Below are 26132 nucleotides of genomic sequence, written 5' to 3' on the forward strand. Positions count from 1 at the left end.
CAGGGTCAAGCTTTCTCGTTGGCGAAACCTGCAGTAGATGAGGGCTGTTTCCTTTAATTCCTGGACCCCTAATGCCAGCTCAGAGCTGGCATAAGGTTTATGGTGATAGGGGCACCCTCATTTCCCGTGTTGTTCTTTTAGCATTGTAAGGAATAGGAAATTAAAGATATTTGACTATATTTCCATGCTCATTGTTCTCTGTGGTTGAGCCCTCTGACCATTCAGTGCTAGCAAATGTGGGTGCTAGTTCAGCGCTAATGGCCTCTCGAGCCTGCATTTGCTTCTGAGCATTGGGGCCTCAGTTCACGTCAGCAGCAATCCCAACTTCCACATCTTAGAAAAGTCTCTTGCCTAGATGTACCTAACATTAGGGTATTTACTCTGAGACAGAGGGTAGGGTTCTGTCAGTTCCAGGTATTCAATTTCAATTTCCAGTCTCAATTTCCTCACTTGCTGGAATAAATACTGCATGTGTCATGGCTTCTAAACTCCTATCCTTAGGCATGTTAGTATTTTCTATAACTACTAAAAGAACTATAAAAACCATAACGCCTAAAAATGAGGATTCTCAGCAGGTCTGGGAGACTGTCAGTTTCTTTGTTGGCTGAAGACTGAAAGGAAAGCCTTCTAGATTAAACCTCTTCCTAAAGTCAATGCTCACTTTTCACCAACAAGAGCTGCTATAGTAATGGCTTTCACTTTCCTTCTTATGAAGAACTTGCTGCTAGGGTTGTCAACTAGCCAGTTTTTTGTTAGACTGGCCTGTTTTTCAATCGTCAGGCTGCTGGTAGACCCTTGAAACAAGCCATATAAAAGCCTTTTTGCCCCTCACTCTCTTCCACTCTCCTCATGCCCACAGTCCACCATTTCTTCTGTCTCTCAGCTACCCCTTCTGGCCCCGCCCATGGGCCTTAAATTTCACCGTCACTTCTAAAGGTTAATGACATTGAGCAGTGATTCACACATGAAGCTAAAGGCCAACTCCAGAGCCTTCCCTCTGATGGGCCCCGCCTATGCAGGAAGTTGCATCAGGAGGAGGGCTCTGGGGCTGGCCTTGAGCAACACATCTGAATTACTACTTGCTGCCAGTGACCTTTAAAAGTGTATATTTGTATATTGTTTTGATTTACATGTTAAAATGATTCATCAAGATGAAATAAACATAAACAAGGTACAAGGGGTGGGCGGGACAGATGCCTGACCTGTTGTCAGGGGACTGAGAGAAGGGGATGTTGGACAACAGGAGGTAGGGAACAGGGAGAGATGTTACATCATGGGGGGAGGGTAGATGACAGATGGAAAGAGAGGGAAAGAGGCTGGACATGGAGGAGAGGGGAAAAACATGACAAAGGGAAGAGACAGGGAGATTAATGGGGAAACGCTGACTGGGGGAGAGAAGATGGGGATAGAGAGAGGGATATGCTGACTCTGGGGGAGAGAAGAAAGAGTAGAGAGGGAGCGGGTGCTAACAATAGGGAAAGAAGAAGGGGACAGAAAGGGGGAATGCAGACTACAGGGAATAAGGGGAGAAGCTGCACTCTTCGAGGGAAGGAAAGAAGAGGGGATGGAGATGATAGGATACAGATGGGGGGGCCGGGTGAGGAGAGCGAGAGGAGATTCTGAGCAACAATAATGAAGGGAGAGAGAGGATGGGGAGATGCTGGACATGATGGAACCCATTGTGGGAGAAGCCTTTTGGGGGGGACTATAAAAAAGTAACAGGAGGCTGTCGAGTACAGAGGGTAGAAATGTGGTAACGGAAGAGTGGCTGACAGAAAGGAATAGGAGACTGGGGAAGGAGTGAAACAATGAAAATGGGAGAGCTAGGGACTAAGGGAAGGAGATGGAAAGTTGATAGGTGAAGAGTAAAAAAGAAAGTGGAGAACTGGAGGATGAGAGGGTGAAATTTGAGTGGACAGAAAAGCAGTAAAGAAAAAAAAGGGAGGAAAGAGCTAAAGGGAAAGATCAATGTATCTGAGACAGATGTGATAGAATGGAAGACAAGATATGAGAGGAGGAAGGACAATATAGACAGCAGCCACTGGAAAGAGTTAGAAAGAAAATGAGACCAACATGATTGGAAAAATAAAGTCCCCAAGGACAGAATAAATTGTTTTTATTTTTTAATTTATTGACTGGAAATGCTAGCTTTGAGAAATATGTATTGTGGATGTCTTTGGGTTTTGTTCAATACAAGAGGAAATGTATTTCTGTTTTTAATTTTTCCAGTGTTGCAATACATGCCGAGTTTGACTTCTTGGGGGTTCCTAGTTTAAGTTTTGTCTTCATATTTTTATTTTGTGATCCCTTGTTCTGTATTTGATGAGGATCTGTGTTTTGTATTGTGATTGATGTGTTTTGTTGATTAAAGTTATGAGGAGGTTTTTTTAGCCTATGAAGATTCCATCCCGGTTTAACAGACACAAGTATGTACTGAAACGGGAATGCAGAGGCTTTTTTCCTCCTCACATAAGATGAATAGCAACTGTTAAATTATTGAGCCACTTTGGTTGGTAAAATTGTATTTGTTTCAAACGTAGTGGTATTGTCCTATTTTTGATTTAATGTGTTTTGTATGTGACAGACCAGTTTCTGTATAGTGATTTGTAGAAATTCCACGTCTTCTGTTTTAGCAGTAGTAAATGTAATTGTGTTCTATGGCCCAGTGTAATATTTCTAGTGCTTCCTTCATAGATAAGAGTTCTTGCTGGTTAAATCACAGGAATTAGTGCTGCTGTTATATGGCAGGTTTGCTACATGTATGTTGACTTAGGATTTCTTTTCAGATTTTGTATTATTTCACAATAATGCCTAGTAATGGAGAGATTTATGTTACTATTGCTCAGATGACATGAGAACCAGAATATTTTATATGGTGGCTTTCATGGAGACATGTCCTAGTTCTGACCTGCACCTATTACTGGGGGGGGGGGGGGGGGGGGGGGGGAGGAGGTTGATTTTCATTGATGCAGAGCATGTTTACATTTAACTTATAAGAGCTGCTATACTGCGTCAGTCTAAAGGTTCTTGAAACATTTAAATTATGTTTACAGTATTAATACGATATTTCCTATTTTTGTATTTCTCACACATATATGTTTAAATAAATAAGATTGAACAATACAGGACTTTTGTTTTCAATGTTTGCAACAGTCAGTTTGGCAAGGGAATTGGGGTGGGGCAGGTGTCTGTTTTTTCTCTGTTAAAAGGTTAGCAACCTTACCTGCTGCAGAGATGACAGGAATTTTTAACCTAAGAATCAAGACTGGTCCAACAAGTCTCAGTTGGGAGTTAAGTGAAAACTATGGTAAGATGAGAATTTGAACATACCGGGTCCTATTTAAGAGAGAAAAATTTCCCACTTTTCTAGAGCTGCATAAGTACTTTAAAAATTTTAACACAATTAACGGCTGCACCACCAGTCTCTTCCCTACTCCCTCAACAATCTAGCATGGCACCCATTTCTCCCACCCACCAGGACTAGCCTGCGTAGCCCCGTCTTTCTCCTTTTGCCTACCCACCCCTCCCAGTTCACTTCACACGGTCCGAGATGCAGCTTTTCCTGGTCTGCATGGTGGCAAGATGGCAGCAACAAGTAACAGAAAACAGGCAGTTACAGGGACATTGCCTTATGTGCACCACTGCTGGCCCCAGAAATAGAAACTGATATCAAAGCTTGATGTCACTTCCTGTTTCTAGGACCAGCAAAGCTAGCAGTGGTATATGTAAGCCAATATTCCCGCATCTGCCTTCCTTCTGTTAGTTGTTGCTGCTGTCCCGCCACTGTATAGACCAAGAGAAGCAGCAGCCCAGACCACCGGATCATGTGCATGAACAAAGGGAGGGGGGAGAGATGAGGCCTTGCTGGATGGTGGTGGTGGGGAAAAGACGGGAGATGGAGCGATGCTGGAGAGGGAAGAGTGGTGGGGTAATACAGGATTGATGGTGGTGTGTAGAGTGGGGAGAGAGATGGGGCAATACTGGACAGTGGGGTGAGAAAGAGCGAGAGACAGACAGACAGACATGGGGTGATGCTGGATGGGGGGGGGGGGGAAGAGAGAAAAGGAGAGATCCTTGATGTCTGGGGGGAGAGGAGAGAGAGAGGGAGGATGCATGGCAGAGGGGAGAGAGTTAACCTCTCACACGGTCAGGATTACTCTAGGATCGTACTGGAAAAGAAAATAATCTACTGACCAGTTTAAGCAATTAATCGTACAATTAAAATTTTTGATCAATGTATAGCCCTACTCTTTTCTGTACCTCGAGAACAGCTTTCTTGAAAGGAACGTCCAGGGCATTAAAACTAAAACAAATCAATCTGAAACAATTAATTTCTAAAGTTTGTTCTCAATGTAGCAGATTGCCAAAATGTGTTTTCCAATGCAGTTGCAGAAGAGCATTCTGGGTTTCTGCTGCAGAAAGGTGCATCCGTATAGTGGGAGGTCAATTCTGCGAAAGTGATCCAACAGAATTGAGGCTTAGGGCCCTGTTTACTAAGGTGCATTAGTGTTTTTAGCGAGTCTACACTTCGCGTGTGCACTAACCATGTAGGCACCTATAGGGATATTGTAGGCACGTACATGGTTAACACGCGTTGAAAACATTAACGAGCCTATAACGCTGCTTAGTAAACAGGGCCCTTAGACCTTTGGAGGGAAATATAAAGCTGAGTTAAGACAGCAGTACTGTCCCTTCTTTTCTGGAGGTGGGCTAGAAAGAAGCATGTAAAATAGCAATAGGTGGGTTACCCCATTCTGTGGCCCATCTGAGCATTGGCTCCTTGTTGCAGAGGCTAAGAAGAAGGTGAAACAAGTGCAGGGGCTGCTAATTTGGTCCATGGCTGTCCTTTGGTGCATATGGAGAGGAGAGAGGCTTATTCCCAAAAAGAGACTGAATAAATCGGGGGTTGCCAGTCTGATCCATAGCTGTCCCCTAAGGCAAAAAGGGCCCGAAGGGGGAATTGGTTATCATGGAGACCTGGTCCTGATCCTCTAGAGCAGGAGTAGGCAACCTTTATATACAGAGGGCCGCATTAATGTGACCTAGCAGGCCACATTATGTAATGTCGGAACAGGAAATGCACAGAGCTCCACAGACCTATTCTGAAAATATTTGTGAAATATGGTATTTAACATTTCCAAAACTCTGGTCAATGTTTTCTGTGTATACTTTCCGTGGTCTGCATAAAATTCAATGGCGGACTGCATTTTTTTTTAAAGGGAAAGGGGATTGGACATGATATATTGCCTTTCTGTGGTTACAATCAAAGTGATCTGGTATCCCCCTGCTTGTTGGTGTTGTACATTGCAACCTGATTGTCAGTTTGAATGAGTACAATTTGGTTGGACAGCCGATCTCTGAAAGCCTTTAGAGTGTTCCAGATTGCCTGTAGCTCCAGGATGTTGACCTGGAAATCTGATTCCTGAGCTGACCAAGAACTCTAGGTGTGAAGACCATCCACATGAGCCCCCCCCCCCCCCCCCCACTCCAGGCAGGAGGCATCTGTTGTCAGTACCTTCTGTGGCTGAGGAATTTGGAATGGAAGTTCCACAGTCAAATTGGACCGAACTGTTCACCAAAGGAGAGACTGACCAACTCTGGTGTTACTCAGATCACATCTGCTAGGTTCCCCGAGGCTTTGCATCACTGAGAAGCTAGGGTTCACTGAGCAGACATGCCATGGGTGTGAAATGGACAATGGAAACCATGTGGCCTGAGCTGTGACCTGCTGGCTGGCTCGGACCTAAGTGGCAAGAGTGACAAAGAGTATCTGCCCTCGGCACAAAGTCTGCACCTGTACAGAGCTTATTGAACAGGATGCAGATAGGACTTGGGGTAGTTTAAAATGAACCCTAATAGCTCTAACACCCAAATAGGCTCTGCATGGACTCCTGAGCACCGTCCCTCAATGACATCTTCATTAGCCCATTGTACAGATAGGGGAACACATGGACTCCCAGACTATGTAGTGACGCTGCGACTACTGCAAGACATTTGGTGAAAACTCTGTGAGCCGACGTAAGGCCAAAAGGCAACATGCAGTTTTGGAAGTGATGTGTCCCCTCCAAAATCGAAGATACTTCCTTTGACCTGGAAGTATTGGGATGCGAGTGTAAGCATCCTTTAAGTCTAGAGAACATAGCCAATCATTTTCCTGAATCATGGGAAGAAGGGTACCCAAGGAAACCATTCTGAACTTTTCTTTAACCAGGAATGTGTTCAGGGCCTTTAGGTTAAAGGATGGGACGCATCCCCTCTGTTTTTTTTTGGCACAAGAAAGTACCTGGAACAGAATCTCTTCCACTGATGGGCCTGTAGAAAAGCAGACAGTTCCTCTGCAAGCACCTGCTTGTGCTGAAAGCTGAAGTGAGGCACACTCGGTGGGCAATCTGGTGGTCTTTGATGCCAAAGCAGGACATAACCGAAATGGACTATTTGAAGGACCCACCGGTTGGAGGTTACAAGGGGCCACCTTTCTTGGCAAATATTCAGCCTCCCCCCAACCAGGTCATCTGGGACAGTCACTTTTATTGCGGCTATGCTCTGCTGGAGCCAGTAAATGCTCATCTACGGCTTTGACTGAGGAGCTGTCTGGGCCTTGGGTGCATGCTGTTGACGAGAACAAATGCGCTGGGGTTGAGCCTGCTGATGCTGGCGAGAAGGAGCATACCTATATCTCAGAGTAGTATCTCAGAGTAGTAAAGACCCCTCTTCGACTTGCCAAAAAACCTCCTGGATGAGGAAGGTGCAGAAGACGTCCAGTAGGAGAGAATATTAATGGTGTCTGTGTTTTTTTTTTTTTTTTGAGGTCAGCGACCTCCTCCACCTTTTCTCCAAAAAGGTTATCTCCCTGGCACATGGCATCCACCAACCTCTGCTGGACCGCAGGGTCCAAGGGAGACCCCCAGCCATGAGAGTCTGAGCAGAGATCATGGATACCACATCAATGGTGTCATAGGTGTACCTCGCCAAGAATTTTGTACATGCCTTCTGCTGCTTGACCAACTGGCGAAGAAATTTGGCCTGCTCCTGTGGAAGACCACTTGCCAAATTCCACAAGTATAAGCTCGTGTAGAGCTTATACTTGCTGGAGACAGTAAACACTGATCTCCGGCTTTGACAGAGGAGCTGTCTGGGCCTTGGGCTAATGCTGTTGACAAGAACGAACGCGCTGGGGTTGAGCCTGCTGATGCTGGTGAGAAGGAGCGTACCTATTTCTCAGAGTAGTAAGGACCCCTCTTCGACTTGCCAAAAAAACCTCCTGGATGAGGAAGGTGCAGAAGATGTCCAGTAGGAGAGAATATTAATGGTGTCAGTGTATTTTTTTTTTATATTTTATAATTTTCATCCAAATTTAACAACTCACAAGAGAAGATTACAATATGAGAAAATTTACAATATCTCTAATACCTATTACAATTGAAATGTTTACACTCTACTTTCGACCAGAAATATAAAGTAATAGGATCCAAGAAGAGAACAGGGAAAAAAAAAGGAAAAAGTTTTTACAGTGGGGTTGTTGTTACCAAGTAAACCTTCCCTAAGCATATCATACACTATGGTCTGGTAATCCTACTACTACATTCACATCCTCTTTTGAAACTAAAAACTCCTCTAACTGTTTAGGATCAAAAAACTGAAATGATTTGGCTTGATATAATACTCTGCATATACAAGGAAATTTTAACATATAATTTGCTCCAAGTGCCAGAGTCCTCTGACGTAGTGCTTTTTTGGGTCTCTCTAGCCATATCAGGGAATATTCTTATTTTAGATCCAAAAAAAGTAGATTCTAAATGTCTAAATGAAAGTCTTAAGACTGCGTCGCGGTCCATTTCTAAAGCAAAAACAACCAAAGCAGTCAACCTCTGAGAAATTACTTCCAAAGATGATTCAAGAAATGATGTCAAGTTCATCGCTTCTCTTCTGTTCAGTTGGAGAGTCTCTGAATTTGATTTAATACCTCAGTCAGATATTTTTTCACCATATCAATCGGGGAAATTAAGGGAGATCTTGGAAAGTTCGTGAATCTCAAATTAAGTTTTCTTGATTTATTTTCAAGATATTCTAAACGTCGTAGCATATAATTTTTATCCCTAATTGAGGTTTGACTGATAACTTCCAGAGATTGCATTTTCTCTCCCAATTGTTCTATTTTAGAAGTATGTTGATTAGTTGTCTGTGCTTGCTGGAGGGCAACTTGAGATAACAACTTAATTTCAGCTGAGTTCTTTATTGTTTGTTGTTGTAAAGAGGAATGCAAAGCAGCAGTTTGATCCAAAAGTGACTCTAATGTCACCACGGCAGGTTTTTTTAACACATTCCGCTTGAAAAGCCAGAGGGGGGGGGGGGGGGGGCATTAGCAATTTGCCTCAGTGTACTCACAGTCTGCTCTTCCACTGGTTCAGCCCTCGATGTTAACACTGCTGAAGAGAGGCTCCCTCCCTGCTCTCTCAGCTCCTCTGTGGGAAGCTGTGACACAGGACTTTCTCCAGCTTCCAACCCTCTTGGTTGTGAGGGAGCTGTGCGCATGACAGGGCTGAAAGAAACCCCCGTCTACACTGTCGGCCAGCTCATTAGTTCCGGCTCCGATAGCAGGGGAAGATGTTTGACTCGGGCCAGAGATCACACCAAATTGCTCAAGCGTTGGCTGCTATAGAAGGTGGGTTCCACTCGGAGTTGAGGGATTAACCCGAGTTTTCCCTCTCCTTTTCCCCATAGTGATAGGGAATCAAAGCCCTCTCACAGCGTTCTGAAAGAGCAAGTTGAGCATGTCTGGTACAACAGCTCTCTAAGCGGCCATCTTGGATCCCAATCCAGTGTATTTTTTTTTTAATGAGTTCAGCGACCTCTTCCACCTTTTGTCCAAAAAGGTTATCTCCCTGGCATGAGGCATCCACCAACCTCTGCTGGACCACAGGGTCCAAGTCAGAGACCCGCAGCCATGAGAGTCTGAGAATGGCTATACTCTGGGCAGAGATCCTAGATGCCACATCAAAGGTGTCATAGGCGCACCTCGCCGAGAATTTTGTACATGCCTTCTGCTGCTTGACCAACTGGTGAAGAAATTCGGCCTGCTCCTGTTCAGAAATACTGCACACCAAATTCCACAAGTATAAGCTTGTGCAGATCAGGTTAAGACTGAATATGGGAGATGAGCATTAGGGGGTCAGATACATCTTCTACCCAGAAGAATCCAGGGTTCTAGCTTCTGTACCTGGGGGCACCGAAGCATAGTCTCTAGAACTCCTGGCTCTTTTGAGTGTGGACTCAACCACCAGGGAAAGATGAGGCAACTGAGACTTGTCAAACTCTGTGGAACTCTGGATCTGATACATTGTGTTCATCTTCTTGGGCAGGACAGGGACCAACAGAGGGAACTCCCACTTCTTCACCTGAGGGACAATCACGGCTTCTCTAGGAGAATAGTCATCCAGGACCTCAAACATCTCAGCCCTGGGCTCGTCCTCCATCTCCAAACGAATAGGAACAGCAGTTGCCATTTCCCTAACAAATCCGGGGAAGGAAATTGAGTCAGGTGGAGACTTCCTCCTTTCTTCTGGAGGGGAGGGTTCAGATGGGATACTATACGACTCCTCCTCTGAGAAGTACCGTGGATCCTCATCAGACTCCCATGAGCACTGCTCATCAGTGTTGACAAAAAACTCTTCATGGAAGGGCTGAGACAGAGCCTGTCTTGATACACAGTAACCATATCCTCAAGAGGGGCATTGGGGTGTCTGCTCCACCATCGATTCCAGCAAAGCTTCCTTTATAGATGTTGAGGGGATGCCAGCACAGGCACTTGTCGATTCCTGTGCTGCACGCAGCACCGGCGTTGGCGACCTCACAGCAGGCTGAGGGTCCTACAGGGCAGCAGCAAGAGGCATGGCCTGTGCAAGTATCCCAGACGCAAATGCACACTGTTGTAAAATCCACACTAAGTGCTCATGGAGCATGGCTCAGATGCACTCAGCGAAAGCGGCCACTGGGAAAGGCTGGATTCAGAGACAGACTGCTGAACTGCAGGGGTCAAGATGGGTGCCTGGTCCTGGATGAATGGAGACATGTGCAACAGCACCTCTTGTATGGAGGGAGGCAGTCCTCCCGGCACTGATGCTTCTCAGGGACTGAATCTCTCAGTATTTCAGAGCCCTGGTCCTGTGCATCATGGGGGATCTATGTCGATGCTTCTTAGCCTTTGCCTGATGCCTGCCATCGATGTTCCTCAGTGCCGACGAGGACAATATCGAATCCCCACGTTACCTTGGGGTTGGGTTCGATGCTGACTAGTTCCAAAGGTCCTGCACAGTGGTCGGCATTGAGGCAGATGGAGACCCACTCAATGCACATCAATTCCCACTGTCCAAGAGAGGGCTCTTAGCCATATGGACCGATACAACTCCAGATGTCACGGTTTCAGACCAGACTCCAAAATATTTTCCTCTTTGAGCCTCTCTGGCCAGCTGGGTTCTTTTCTTAATATGAAAGCAAAGAACACAGCTATAAGGGGTATTTTCAGGCCCCAAACACTGAAGGTACCAAGAATGAGTATTGTTGCCAGAGATGGTCCTACTGCATAGACTATAGCGACTAAAGCCACTGGGAACCTTCGATGACATGGAAGGGAAAACAGCTGTGGCCAAATCAAAGAGCTCAATGGTGACTTTAAAAAGGGGCAAGCACCAGAAAAATAGAGCCCAAATGGAGCTCAGGCCTAATAGAACCTACAAAGTGCGGTAAAAATAAAACTTTAAAGTGGGGAAAACCGAACCAAGACTATATAGGAAGGGAGAGGAAACTTTTCTGAAGAAAATAAAACAAAAATCGGGGGGGGGGGGGGGGGGGGGGGACCCCAAAGGAAAGGCACAAAAAAAGCTCAAATACATACTTGCACACCAGACACTTTGAGGAGCGTGGAACAACACAGATGAAGAAAGACTGCTGGTCCTGCGCTCTCATGGTGGGTGGGAAGGTTCTCGCACATGCATGGTAGGGATGCTGTGCGTGCTCTTAAAGCTGTATTAGTTTTATTTAAATTCCGCACTGGGCGATGTGGATATGGCCTGCTTGTCCTCAGAAAGGTACAAAACAGTAAGGATTTCTAATATCCTGCCTTTGAATACATGTGTAGGATGCCCAAGTCGAGTGTGGATAATACTGTTCAGAGGAGAGACCAAGAATTTCCAATCCAGTGAGGCTACTTCATTCTTTTTTTAAGTACTTCACTTTAACTTTATGGGTATTTGCCTTCTTATCCCTTGTTTTGTACATTACTGGAGAGCCCATTAAAGGGGAATATTATTATAAGCTGAGAATGGTCTCCCTTTCTCTTTTTGCCTTTTGAATCTGCTGTACCTTATTATTAACAGGTAACATTTTCAGCTCACTATCAGGGGGCCCTTAAAAGTCTGTGTGCCATGAGAGAAGTTGGGGAGAAGCAGAGTGTATGTTTGGCCATAATGTTATGCATCGGCCTCTGGAGTATCCCTCAGCACTGCCAAACTAACTACACTGGGTCGCACACAGAAAACTAAAAGGTGTATTGATCTAAGACTCTGAAGTGTGTACAGTGTTCTCCCCAGGACTTTCTGAATGGGTGTGCCACCTGGCTGACTTTACGATCACTTGGCTAACATAACATAAAACTTTAGAATACTGTGCATACTCATTCCCACTTGGATGGTAAAGGTTTTTGGGGAGAACAGTGATGTATTTATACTGCACCTGGAAATAGTCAAACATGGCCTGCTTGACATAGCTGATATCGTATGGAGGAACCACAAGATTGTCTATGGCATCAAAAACAATCTTTACAGCCTGGTGAGCAATCCAGTATGCTGAGGAAGGTGGAGAGAAACATAAAAAAAAAAAAGTTAAACAGTAATAAGTGTCAAATGCCGTGTGGCCACTAGGAAAGGATGATGATTTGTTGATGAGCATAAGTCAATGGTTCCCAAACCTGTTCTGGGGGTTCTCCAACCAGTCAGGTTTTCAGAATATCCACAATGAATATGCATGAGATAGTCTGCATACCAATGAGGCAGTATATGCAAATCAATCTCATGCATATTCATTGTGGATATCCTGGAAACCTGACTGGCTGAGATTCCTCCAGGCCAGGTTTGGGAATCACTGACTTAAGTCAAAGCTGCGGGGAGGGGGGAGGCTAAGGGGTAACTTTATAACAGGGCAGCTTAGCAGAAAAGGCTCATAGATGTATATATTGTGCATATTTTTATAAAGGCAACTTATGCACATATCTGCTTTTATAAAAATAACCCCTCTGAAAGCTCCTGCATAAGGTTATACCTGTTCTGAAGCTGGTGTAAGGAATCTGTGCACATGCCCTCTCTCTCTCTCTGCCTATGCATTTCACATAAAGTGTTTTCTGAGCGCCTACTTGATGAGTAAATTGCAAAATGTACATGCTGAAGTAGCTTATAAAATCACCATCTAATAAAATAATTCTCAGATTCATTATATGGATAGAACAGAGTTTTGTAAATGGGAATTAGAAAGTTATCCTCTCTGTGCACAGGTAAACTTTGATTCAGTGTCATTACATGCATAAACTTATCTGCAGACTGAAGGGGTGTTGTGATCGGAAGTTCTATGTGTAGAGTTTTCAGTTTTCCACCACATAGGAGGGTTTGGTAATGATGAGCTTTTTTGGCATTTCATTGCATAGAATTGTGGCCTGAACCCCACTTTAGTTTGAACCTTTCCTCTATTTAAATTTACATTTGGTTATGGGTACAGCACATGGAAGGACATTACATTTATTCATGTAAAATTCCGAGAAGTCTTTCTGGGATTACCCATCTTTTTAGAAATTTTGACAGTTCTTTGGAATTTGCTTTTTTTTTTTCGCCTCTATAGATTTACATAAGAATAGCCATACTGGGTCAGACAGGGCCGTATCTGCGTGGGGCCACAGGGCCCTGGACCCCCCTACCGCCATTAACCCTCCCCCACCTACCCTTTCCCCGCCTACCGCGGTCACCTACCCCCGAGGTCCGCTGCTGCCGGTTTTTTAAAATATTACTTCAGCTGGCGGGGGACCCCAACCCCCGCCAGCCCAGCCGAGGTCTTTAACTTCTTCATCCTCGTACTTTTAAACCTGCAATGCATCCTTCCAGTTGGACGGAGTTTGACGTCGCAGCACGTTGACGTCCTGCACGTACAACATGCTGCGACGTCAAACTCCGTCTAACTGGAAGGATGCATTGCAGGTTTAACAGCACGAGGATGAAGAAGTTAAAGACCTCGGCTGGGCTGGCGGGGGTTGGGGTCCTCCGCCAGCTGAAGTAATATTTTAAAAAACCGGCAGGAGCGGACCTCGGGTGGTAGGTGTCCGCGGTAGGCGGGGAAAGGGTTGGCGGTAGGCGGGGGAGGGTTAATGGCAGTGGGGGGGGGGGGTGTTATAATGTGCCCCCTCACTCTAGCCCCTGCCCCCCCTACCGTCGAACCTCAGATACGCCCCTGGGTCAGACCAAAGGTCCATTTAGCCCAATATCCTGCTTCCAACAGTTGCCAATTCAGGTCACAAGTACCTGGCAGAATCTCAAATAGTAGCAAGATTCATTTTGTTTATATTATTTGCTTTGGTTCTACAGAAGAAATGTAAATTGTCCTTTTTTGTTGTCAGGGAAATCATACACACAATTCACATGATATGCCGGGGAGAAAGTTTTCCAATAGCAGCCTTACAGCAAATTTTGTTTTGAGGACAAAGCTAATTTAGAAAGCTAATCAGGTCTTACCGGATCCCTCATCTCCCATCAGGTGGCCCCACCCTCCACAGCCTACTTGTGATCCATCTGGATTCACAAGTTTGCAGTTGGAACCTGTGCCAGAAATTAGCACCACACCACCTGGGGGAAAAAGATAAAAGAAAAACAAAACAGGTCAACATAAGCTACCTATTTAGCAAACAGAAATACAGTCCTAGTTGCACAAATCTGATTTCAATTCTCAGCCTTCAGGCATGCAGTGTAGAAACCCTTCCCAATCCTGGCACAAGGCTTGCTGGAGCTCTGAGGCCTATCCCCAGCTCAAGCATCCTCACACTCTCAATACTGAAGGCAGTGTATACAAATCAATCTCATGCATATTCATTGTGGATATCCTGAAAACCTGACTGGCAAGGGGGTGCTCCAGGACCGACTTGGGAAACACTGATTTATAAAGAAAGGCGCAAATATTTAGATGCCAGTACAAAAATAAATGATCAGAATATTGGCATATATGCATTATGTGCACATATATGCAGGGCCAGTCTTAGCAACTGCAGGGCCCTGTGCATACCACTTTGGTGGGGCCCCCTGCTCCCACCTAGCCCCCCTCCCCTAGCCCTGCTCCTTGTTGACAAGATGTGTTTTAATTTTTTTTCTATTTCAAATAAAGACAAGTCAAGCAAAACTTGTACAGAAAAACTAATTCAAATAAGCACAATGTTATCATACGAAACCTTTGGGTTTAAAAAGCAAAACCATGTTCACGTAAGGACTGGATAAATGAATTAAAACAAATGTCCTTAATATGTAATACTTGTCAGCAATAATGAAACAGTGATTGAATATTCACATAGCAAGCAGCCTGAGCCAATACATTTATTTTCCACTGAACATTGTCACGCTAGTGAAGAAAAGTGAGCCCTTGGGTCACTGCCGAGGAGCGGCAGCGGCTGGCAAATCACCCAAACAGGAGGCAAGGCAGACCACAGACAGACGGGCACAGGCTGGACTGGAGCAGAAGCACTAAGCAGAAGCAGGAGAATAGTCCATGAATCACGCAGAGTCTTACCAGCAGGCAGCAAAGCAGCAGGGAAACCAGGAACCACACAGAGTCTGTAGGCCTGCGGCAATCAATAGTAAATCAGGAATCAAGCAGAGTCTTGGGCAGGCAGCAGACAATAGAATAAACCAGGAAAAAAGCAGAGTCTTGGGCAGGCAGCAGACAATAGAATAAACCAGGAAAAAAGCAGAGTCTTGGGCAGGCAGCAGACAATAGAATAAACCAGGAAGCAGAGTCTTGGGCAGGCAGCAGACAGTAGAATAAACCAGGAAACCAGCAAGGTCAAAAACAGGCAAAACAAGCTTTCAGGGCAGGAATCGCAACAGACCAACAAGGACAAGAACAGGACTGAAGACCTCTGTTGCCAAGGCAAAGTCTGAAAGTTCTCAGGTGCTTAATAAAGGCCACATACAAGGAAGTTCACCAGGTATGGGTGCTGCTAAATTCCAAAAATCCCAAGCCAGTCTGGAAGGCTGGAAGATCCAGGCCGGACCGGCATGACTTCTGGAACATGTGAAACAGCAGACAGTCCATCGCAGCCACCAGGTCAGACCACCAGGTGGTGAGATGACTAAGAGCATGAAACAGGGGCACAACCGTGACAGTACCTCCCTTTCAAGGCTCCCCCGGTCTCCATGGGTAGGAATGATGAAACCTACGGAGGACTTTCAAAACATGACCAGGGGTAGCTGGGCTACAACTTGAACAGGAATCAGGACTGGAACCCAGAATGAACTCAGCATCTTGACTGGACTCGGAACTCGACCTGGACTCAGCATCTGGGCTGGAGCTAGAACTCGGACTGGACTCAGCATCTGGGCTGGAGCTAGAACTCGGACTGGACTCAGCATCTGGGCCGGAACTGGAACTCGGCCTAGGTTCAGCATCCTGGCTGGCACTGGAACTCGGCTTGGACTCAGCCTCTTGGCTGGAGTTGGAACTCGGCTTGGACTCAGCATCTTGGCCGGAACTGCAACTCGATCCAGACTCAGCATCTCGGCTGGCACTGGAACTCGACAAGGGCTCAGCATCTAAGCTGGAACTGGGACTCGGTCTGGACTCAGTCTTTTGGCTGGATCTGGAACTCGGCTTGGACTCCGCATCTGGGCCAGAACTGGAACTCGATCCAGACTCAGCATCTTGGCTGGAACTGCAACTCGGACTGGACAGCATTACTACGGCTGATCGCGTCCCTCAGGATGGACTGCCGGTAAGCCTGGGCCTCGGGACTACAAACCCACCTTCCTTCAGCCTGGCCTTCAGGAGTATCCCACAGGGCTGGAACCGAGAGAAGTTTGAGGCGGTAAAAGAAAGCTTGGTAGAGGGATCAATAGCAGAAATGGGGTTTTCAAAGGACCCAAGCAACAAGACACGCTTTCTCTCTGCTGCAGCTTCAGGAGTATTCTTCAGGGCTGGATCAGACAAAAGTTTGACACGGTAATCATGGAGCGTCATAAATGGATCCAAAGCAAAAATTGGGTTGGAACTGGGATCCGAACTGGAATTAGGAGCTAAACCGGGGCTGGAACCCAGATTGCCAACAAAGGAAAAAGTCTTAGGCTGGAAACCCAGCTGGTAGGATGATATTGCCGAGCTCATGGCCTTGGCAATCTGCCACGCTAGTGAGGAAAAGTGAGCCCTTGGGCCACTGCCGAGGAGCGGCAGTGGCTGGCAAATCACCCAAACAGGAGGCAAGGCAGACCACAGACAGACGGGCACAGGCTGGACTGGAGCAGCTGGACTGGAGCAGAAGCACTAAGCAGAAGCAGGAGAATAGTCCATGAATCACGCAGAGTCTTACCAGCAGGCAGCAAAGCAGCAGGGAAACCAGGAACCACACAGAGTCTGTAGGCTGGCAGCAATCAATAGTAAATCAGGAATCAAGCAGAGTTTTGGGCAGGCAGCAGACCGTAGAACAAACCAGGAAGCAAGCAGAGTCTTGGGCAGGCAGCAGACAGTAGAATAAACCAGGAAACCAGCAAGGTCAAAAACAGGCAAAACAAGCTTTCAGGGCAGGAATCGCAACAGACCAACAAGGACAAGAACAGGACTGAAGACCTCTGTTGTCAAGGCAATTTCTGAAAATTCCCAGGTGCTTAATAAAGGCCACATACAAGGGAGTTCACCAGGTATGGGTGCTGCTAAATTCCAAATATCCCAAGCCAGTCTGGAAGGCTGGAAGATCCAGGCCGGACCGGCATGACTTCTGGAACATGTGAAACAGCAAACAGACAGTCCATCGCAGCCACCAGGTGGCGAGATGAATGAGAGCATGAAACAGGGGCACAACCGTGACAAACATAATTAACTTTACATGAACTTGGCTGCTAATAGTGTGCTGAACTAGACAATGTTGTCACATTAGACCGACTCTGGATAGTTCTGCATGAAGGAAACTCTTCCTTCATTATTCAATACCTTCTCTGTAAAACAGTAGTAATAAAAAAAAAGGCAAGTGCATTTTTATAATATACTACTACATTTCACATTAAGGAACAAGTTCCCACATGCCATCTTTTTTCTTCTGATGTAAGTACATGAAAAAAAAAAAAAAAAGATTTTAAATGTTCCCAGGTTTTAACCCTATTCATGTTTAATGTAGGATATAAATGCCATAAAAAAGTAAATAGAGACTCTGAATGTTGAGCACCTGATTCTCATATCATAATGTCTGATTAGTGGCCCTTTACCAGTAGAAAAATATCTCTGCATGAAAATAACAGCACTAGGGTGTCCCTTTAACCAGCCCCTCCAAGTGACACACTGATTACGATTTATAACAAATTACTACTCTACCTATAAATATTTATTCCATTATTATACTTCCTCTGTGTACATCCATATGCACAAGCTGGCATGTTTGAAAATCTAAGTGAGATTAAATAAAAATTCCACCAACAATAAAGAAAGACAACATGGATGCAGCAGCTCATAGGTTTGCTTGCTTGCTTGTTTTGAATGCACAGAGATCCGGCTGTGCAAGGAAATGGAAACAGATAAATGAACAGTACCTCCCCTCCCACATATTCTAGACCTCCTCCCCTCCTGGCACATACCTCAAACCACCCTGGTGGTCTAGTGGATTCTTTAGGGGAGGAAAGATCCCCAGTCTTTCCTACCTGCTGTCGCATCTTCTTTAAAATGGCTGCTGAGATTTCCAATGGCAGCCTCACAAGACTTCAGCAGAAGTCTCGCAAGGCCTCCACTGGAAGTTTCGGCAGCCATTTTTAAAAAGCGACGCAGCAGCAAGAGGGTCAGTGGCAGCAGACAGGAAAGACTGGGGATCTTTCCTGCCTGAAGAATCCACTAGACCACCAGGTTGGCTTGAGGTATCTGCTGGGAGAGCACCCTGTGGCTCCGTGCATTTCCCCCGCTTCCATGCAGCTCTCTAAACAGGAGTGGAGACAGCAATAGCAGGGAGCGGGAGGGAGATGCCAAGGCTGCCGTGGGGCCCCTGGGAGCATGAGGCCCTGTGCGACTGTCCTTGTCTAAGTCCAGCCCTGCATATACACACATAAATGCCAATACTGTGGCTATGTGCTATTCCATAAAATGGCACCTACATGGGTGAATGCAGGGTCTCTCAGGGTTCCCCAATATCAATATTATCCAATGTCCTAAGTTTTTCACGCCGTCCTGACACCCGTCACCCATTTTGATTGAGTAGAGTTTGTGGCAGGACCCCTATTATCTTGGCTTACTACCCTAATGTATCCCTATTTCTCACCCTCTGTCCTTTCAAGAAATGTAGTTCTCCCCCCTTTATCCTCATGTGTGATGTGCATACTGTTGTGTTTAGTTTAACTTTTGCTTTCTAAACTGAAAGCTGCCTAGGTGGTTTTTATTGTTAGGTGGGTTAGCAAATTTTTAATAAACTTGAAACTTGATATCAACTACCAATGGATAACACAAAATTGATAAACAACTCTTTGAACTTGATCTGGGTTCTTTCTTAAAACTTACCTGGATGTCTTACTGTTGTCTAAAACTGTTTTATCTTTGAACAAAAACAGATTTTGAAATAAGTAAAACCTCTTTGAAATATTTACTGTAAAGAGTTTTATCTAGGATTCAATCCTCTTTTCTGCATGAACTTAAGGCTCATGGCTTCAAATAATGACCAACCACCCTCAAGGTTGGTGGAATGGTTCTTAAACATGGAGGAACAGCCATGGACAGTACCTAAGATCAGGAGTATGCCCCTTGCCCATGAGTGGAATAAGTGGGATCAACATACTGCCTAAACTCTAGCAAAACAACTAAAACATCTGCAACTAAGCCAATCGCCCTTAAGATTACAAGGTTAGGAAATATTCAGAAGTGACTGCAGCATCGTATGCTGCCATGATAGCTAAGTGATCCCTTTTTTTTTTTGCAACTAAGGACTTTTTAAAAACAGAAATTTTATGCTCTTGAGTGTTATAATAAATATTTCTTTCGAGTGTTTTCTTGAGATGTTTTGGGTGAGGCAGGATTGACAAGTGATTTGAATTATAAGGTCTGGACTTGGAATAACTGTGTGCTGTAAGAGGTCCGATGACCTGTTTTGAATGTATAAGATGCCCTCTCTTCTTCTATTTGTATCTTTTGATAGTGTTCATTAAAGGGATGTTTAAGTATTTTTTTTCATATTATGCTTATTTGAGATTTTTAGTTTGCCACCTTTGTGCCTTTTCCTTTTTTAATTAACATGCTATTTTGTGGAATGGGTCTTGGTTCCTTTTGATTTTTTTGCATAACATAACTGCCAGCAAAGATACATCAAGCCCAGTGTCCTGTTTCCAACATCCTGAGTACCAGAGTCCAAAATTCCTGATTTCTCAAGGCCCAGAAAAAACACAGGGGTCGCTCCTACCTGGTTAATTTGTGCTAACAGTCTAAATTGGATATTTAGCAGCACTTACCTGGATAGCACTGCTAAATATCAGAGCAGTGCTGGGGCAGTGTGGTGGAGCTGTGGCAGAACCAAGAATTATCTGAGCACTGTAAATATTTAGCAGTGGTACCTACATAGCTACCCAGTAAACTTACGTCAGAAAAAAGAAAACACAGTCCTAACTTAACTGGGTGGCTATCTGGATACTGTTACTGAGTATTAGCCATACTCCTGGTGGCTGCCCTGTCTAGGTATTCAGCACTGCTAGCTGGATATGGCCTGGCACTGAATATCCAGGTCTACTGATCATGGCAGCCACCTTAAAAAAAAAAAAAAAAAAGAAGCTAACTGCAGCAAGTAGTATGCTGCCATATACTAATCAAACTTGAGCAACATTCTGCCCCAAATGAAGGCTTATGAATATCAGCTACCCCACACTACACTGCCCCCTCAGTCTTCAGAGGCTATCTACTCCCCTTAACCAAGGGGTCCACCTTCTGTGTGGGTGACTCCACCACAGGCTGCTCCTCAAAATGAAAGGCAGCACAGACTTAGAAGATGAGTTCTGCCAGCTCATCCCGGTGAAATATCCGCACCACCGCGGGATCCTCCCATGGTAGAAGCTGCTCTGCCTCTACAACCGGAAGAACCAAATTGTCATCTCCCAAGGCACTTAAATCCTCCTCAGATCATAGAAACAAATCCTCAAGGACCTCCTGATCTTTCTAGCAGTTCTGCCACCTGGGCCTCTTGGAGGGCTGCTGTGCAGAAGCCAAGATCAGAGCAGGGTCTGACCCTGTCTGAAGCAAGGCCTCCCATGGGTCACCCAACTTCCAGACCTCAAAAGAGAGCCCAAATGAAATCTGGGGGAAACCTTGATGTCCCCAAATGAGTCTCTTTGTCACCCACCAGGATGGGCCCAGACAGGGGAAGCTCCCGTCTTAAAAGAGGTGGGCCAAACAAGGCATAGGAAGGGCCTGCCACAGAAGTGGTGCGTGACGTGCTCGCTATTGCGTTGGTTCCTTCCAAAAAGGAAAACATCGCTTACAGGAACCCTGGTGGACCCCTTGATCCCCGCCCCGATGGTCTCCTGCATGCCCGGGGACTTTGGTCCCCAAATACCTTGTATCACACTGTTGGCAACTCCAGGCTGTGGTGCCCACACACTTGCAGTGGAGTAAGTGGGAAGTCATGCGTGTCCCTTTGCGAACGCTCCTGAAACTTCAAGGATCCCTGAACTGCTAAAGCAGACCAACAGAGGTCTTCCAACTGCACAGAGAAAGCAAAGATAGCCCTCCCTCCACCCCAGGAAGGAGCTTTCCTCATCGGCTCCCAGAGAGCTTAACTGGCAGGTTTTTTTTCCTTTTTTTAAGTGGTTGCTGCAATGCACAGGAAGGGTCTCAAGCACTAGACAAAGCATCGGGGGAGGGACCTGGCCATCCAGATTTGCACCCCAGGGGTCACTGTGCCCTCATGGACCACTACCCTGCTAGCAGATCCCACCAAGGAGAGAACAGGCAGGGAAGAACAGTAAAAAAAAACAAAAAAACCTCAATCCCTATGTGTGAGTTTTATTTTTAAATTTTTATTTAATAGGAAGGGCTAAGCAAAGGCTTCCCCTCCCCCCCAAGAAAAGACATCCAAATGAATTGCCCCCTTTACGCCTACCAGACTGGCTGCAGACTGCTTGACTACCTACCATCTGCTGGAGACTGAGAACATACAGACTGGATGAGAGGAGGCTATTATACAGGTCTTGGAAACTGTGTTCTCAGTCTCCATCTGTTGGTAAACGAGCATAACCCATGCATCAGCAGCTGGATCGGTCTGGAGGACCGACAAGAAGTATTTAAGAACATAAGAGTAGCCATACTGGGTCAGACCAATGGTCCATCTATTTGTTAAGAATGTCCACTTTTTCCTCATCCTCTTCATGTAGTGGGTTCACATCAGCTTTCTGTCTTATAATTCTATTTATAGCCTTCATCCATTCACTAATATATCTGAAATAAATCTCGTCACCAATCTTTACATTTTTAGTCATTTGTTCTTTCACTGAGCCTTTGAAAGATGTATTTCTCTCTTTGCTTCTTTCAGTTTTTTATCTGGTAATCTATTGTGTTTTTCTTCTTGCATTTTGCCAGGTACTTGTGACCCAGATTGGCCACTGTTTGCAAAACAGGATACTGGGCTAGATAGACCATTGGTCTGACCCAGTATGGCTACTCTTATGTTCTTATGCATTGTTGGAGACCCTATACCGTAATCTCTTGTATCGCCCTTCAGAAAGCTGGTCTGCCTAGGAAAGCTGTTCTGAATTCTTCTCAAATATTTGTGTTAAGTTTTCTAATGTTTTATTAGTAGGTGATATCTGGATCTTGATAACCCTGGGGATGTTAATACATAGAGCTTACTTGATTTTCTCACCTCCTGGCAATTCCTTCTGCCACATTCCCAATCCTCCCACATTAGGGGTCAGCTGCTGGATCTGCTGACTTATAGAACCGTACATATGGATAATTTCTACCCGAGTGACCCATCCTGGTGCCATATCCCTTGGTCAGACCATAAGAATCTGGAGTTCACTCTTTACTGAAGGGAAGCTACCAGATCTTTTCAGAGCAGTCACCTCTTGTCCTTTTAAATCGAGGCAGAATTGATCCTGTAAAATTCTGGCCTGGAATCTTTGATAGTCCACAGCTTCCAGATGCAGATAGCAAGGATTTGTTTGTATAAGTGATATGAGTTATGTAGTTCTACCCTGGAGAGGCATATTTTCAAAGCACTTAGCTTTCCAAAGTTCCATAGGTTTCTATGGAACTTTGACCTTAAGTAGAGAGGTGTGGTAGCCGTGTTAGTCCACTCTTAAAGGTTATCAATAGAAATCAAACAAAATAAAACATGGAAAAGAAAATAAGATGATACCTTTTTTATTGGACATAACTTAATACATTTCTTGATTAGCTTTCGAAGGTTGCCCTTCTTCGTCAGATCGGAAATAAGCAAATGTGGTAGCAGATAGTATATATAAGAGAAACATCAAAGCATTACTTTGACAGTCTGACAGAGTGGGAGGGTGGGGGTATGCATGGAGACATCAAAGCATTTCACTGATATTCTAACAGAATGGGTGTTGGTAGGTGAGAGGAGGGTAATAAACAGAGAAATAAACAGAGAAATACAGCTTATGGTTTATAATGGGTTAGAAAACCCAGATCTTTATTAAGTCCTGTTTGTTGTGTGTCAAAATATTCAATCATTCTTATTTCAAAGGTCTTATGTTCCTGTATTGTTTTAAAATTACCTTTCAGTATTCTTATGGAACTTTGGAAAGCTAAGTGCTTTGAAAATATGCCTCATTGAATGGCTCCCATCAAAGTTTTGCCCAAACTCACCCATAGGGTGTTACCCTGGTACAATCAAGATATTCTCCTCCTGAAGAGGAAGTAGAAAATTAGAGAGAAAGTGGTGCAGACATAAATTTGACGAGAACAAAATGCTTTGGGTGCAGGCTATCAGGGATTATAAGAAAAAGACTGTAAAAACTAAAACCCTCTACTATAAAGAGCAAATTGGTTGTAACCACTTAAATACCCATAGTCCACCAAAATCTTAACATCAGTAACTGTAGCTACTCCTTGTGCTAATCAATTAGCCACATACTTCAAACAAAAAGTAAGTAAAATTTGGGGGGCTGTACTGCAACTTAAGGCCATTAGCATTCTATCTTGCATCAAGCAGCCTAGTATAGATGCTGATATTGCAGCCGACCAACTGTGGTCCTCCTTTCTGCTACCCACTCATGAGACTGTCAAATCCTCTTTCAAAAAGTATTCTTCATCACATTGCCTTCTGGATGCTTGTCCAAGTTATTTATTAAAAACTGCACCAACAGGATTCATTGACCTTCTTTAAGCTCATATCTCATTTATGCTGACTCAGGGTGCTTTTCCTTAGCAGAAAGGTACCATAATACTTACCCCGATCCCTAAGAGCACCTTGGCTTCATTAGGAGACATTACTAATTACAGGACTGTTTTTTTAATAGTTACCATAATGTTTTGCATGTTTGTTCTGTATTTCTTTTGCAAATTGTTATGTATTTGCACATATAAAACAATATAATATCTTGGAAAAAAAGAAAACCGATGGATAGTTTATATTTCTATTTTCTGGTGATGTCCACAAAAGGTGCAGATGATTTCATTTTGATATATACTTTCTAGATTTCAATGTCAATATAAACAGCTGAACGCTTGATTGTCACAAAAAAAATCTCTCTCTTTTTTTATGGGGTTCACTCTTATGAGTTCTTTTGTTTAAAAATATTTTTTGTTCAAATGAAGAATTTTTTTGCATTTTAACTGGGCACATTTTAATCTTAATATCCTTTTAAAGATTTTTTATAGCTGGTTACACTCTTTATTTACTCCCTTTTCAGTGCCATGAATTCTCTTAGGGGTCCTTTTACTAAGCTGTGGGAAAAACGGCCCTGCGCTAGTGGTGGGGGCTGTTTTTCCCATGTGCCATGGCCCTTTTTACTGCAGTAGGTAAAAAGCCCCCCCCCCCCCCAAAAAAAAAAAAACAAATGGCCACGTGGTAAGATAACCTTTTTTGACTGCATTAGAATGCTATTTGTGCTAATCTTTGGCACACTCATCTCCCACGCTAGAGCACTCTGAGCATTCTACGCTCACTAATGTAGGCACTAGTTCGGTGCTAATCACCTCAAGGAGTTCCCATGTTTGGTTCTGAACATCAGCCCGTGAGGGAGGGAGAAATGAAAAAAGTTAAGTTTCTCCTGTCTTGAAACTTTTATATTGTTGTTACAGATTGTTTTAACTCCTTTTAAGTCAAAGGCAGTGTAAGCAGATCAGTAAAACAGAACAATCCCAGGTCTGCCAGCTATAACAGGGATAACACCGGACAGTGTGCACTCAAAAAGGGAGGTTCAATTGGCAGACCCATCAGGAAAGACAGAGTAACAGTACCCTGGGGATTCAAGTGCCCAGCCATATGGTTCCTGTTAGGGTGATCTCTACCAGGTTTGGTCATACAGAGGCTCTTGGTTTAAAGATGGGAATTATGTTAACAAATCATTTAAGTATTTCATTGATGCAGAATTAATTGTTTAAATACAAGATATGCTATGCTGGGCTACACAAAAAAGCCCGCTGAGCTCAACATCCCGTCTCCGATAAAGTGGCCAATCCAAGTCACAAAGAACTAGCAGAAGCCCAAAGAGTACATCCATTCCTCCTTACTGCTCATTCCCACATTCTTGATGATTTTTTTTTTGCCCTACCCTGCCTCAGTTTCTTGCTGTTGATTTTAGAAGTACAGAAAAGTGATTTTATTTACAGAACCTTTCTCCACTTGAAGCCCTGGTGCTTATTGTTCTCTTGTTTGGTGTCTGTGTCGCACTGATAAATCACTATTTATGTGGAATATTTCGGCTGTTTGGTTACTTCAAGGAAGTAGAAAGTGTCCTTTTAGACTAATTTTAGTTTTAGAAGAGAGTGGGGTAGGATTTCATAGGCACAGGCAGTTTTCTCTGGGTTTACTCTATGAGTCACAAAGTTGTATCAAGGAATTAAAGAAAAACATTGTCATAACAGCTACAGTATAATGTTTAATGCAATGGTGTGTCCTGATTTCTTCCCACCTGAGAGAAGATTTAAAAAAAACAGAACAGTACAATCTTACCATGTCCTGTAGCTGTAGCCATTGCTCCAATGGCATCTGTGGTTATGTAGTAATTTTCACTGAGTTTTGGGTAACGTTCCTGTAGCTCCTCTATGAGTTTGTTGATGGCTTCTGCCTGTTCACCACCACTCAAAGACATCCCCTGTTACACACACAAATGTAAGACAACCCCTAATAATGAGTAAATGAACTGTCAGAACATTCATACTAACAGCTAAAGAGAAGTCCCTACATTCACAAATGGGTAACAAGTGGGAAAAGCATAGAATTCTTTCCAACCCTTCTGCATGCAAATGCATGTGTTTTGGCTCCCAAAATATTTATATCAGAAAGAACAATGATATTTAAGTTACAGACTATGAAGCCATATGGCTTAAATACTCAGATTGAATGAAATGCATTTTTTCTTTTACGACTGTGATATTTATTTGAAAGTCAATTTAGGGATGAATGGTTTGTGTATGCTGTGGTCTCTAAATGCAAACTGCTCTGTTTTTTTTTTCAGGTTTTGAAATCCTTGATATGATCGGGTGCTGTTTGGAAAAAACTTTCACTTTGGCATGATGGCTGAGCTGCTCCTCTTATGAAGCAGTAAGCGAAACAAGGAGCACTTCTTCTTAAGAGATTGTGAAATATATACAGTGTTTGGAGCTGAAGAACATTGGGGTCGTGCACTGCTGAGCCATAAGAATTTGGATACAGTGTGAAGTTTTGAGAGGCAGATGAGTGAAATGTTTCTCCTGTAGTAACT

General features: G+C 44.2%; 1 protein-coding gene across 1 annotated transcript in view; it reads right to left on the reverse strand.

Moving 5' to 3' along the window:
• Positions 1 to 26132, reverse strand: part of NAGK (N-acetylglucosamine kinase) — a 112499-nt gene that overhangs the window by 40038 nt on the left and 46329 nt on the right. The window contains exons 4-6 of the mRNA XM_030190970.1: positions 25382 to 25523; positions 13767 to 13877; positions 11728 to 11840 (exon numbers count right to left, since the gene is read on the reverse strand). Of these exons, the coding sequence (XP_030046830.1) occupies positions 11728 to 11840; positions 13767 to 13877; positions 25382 to 25523 (366 nt within the window). The remainder of the gene's footprint in view (positions 1 to 11727; positions 11841 to 13766; positions 13878 to 25381; positions 25524 to 26132) is intronic.

This window comes from Microcaecilia unicolor, chromosome 2 (genome assembly GCF_901765095.1).
Source record: "Microcaecilia unicolor chromosome 2, aMicUni1.1, whole genome shotgun sequence".
Classification (NCBI taxonomy): domain Eukaryota; kingdom Metazoa; phylum Chordata; class Amphibia; order Gymnophiona; family Siphonopidae; genus Microcaecilia; species Microcaecilia unicolor.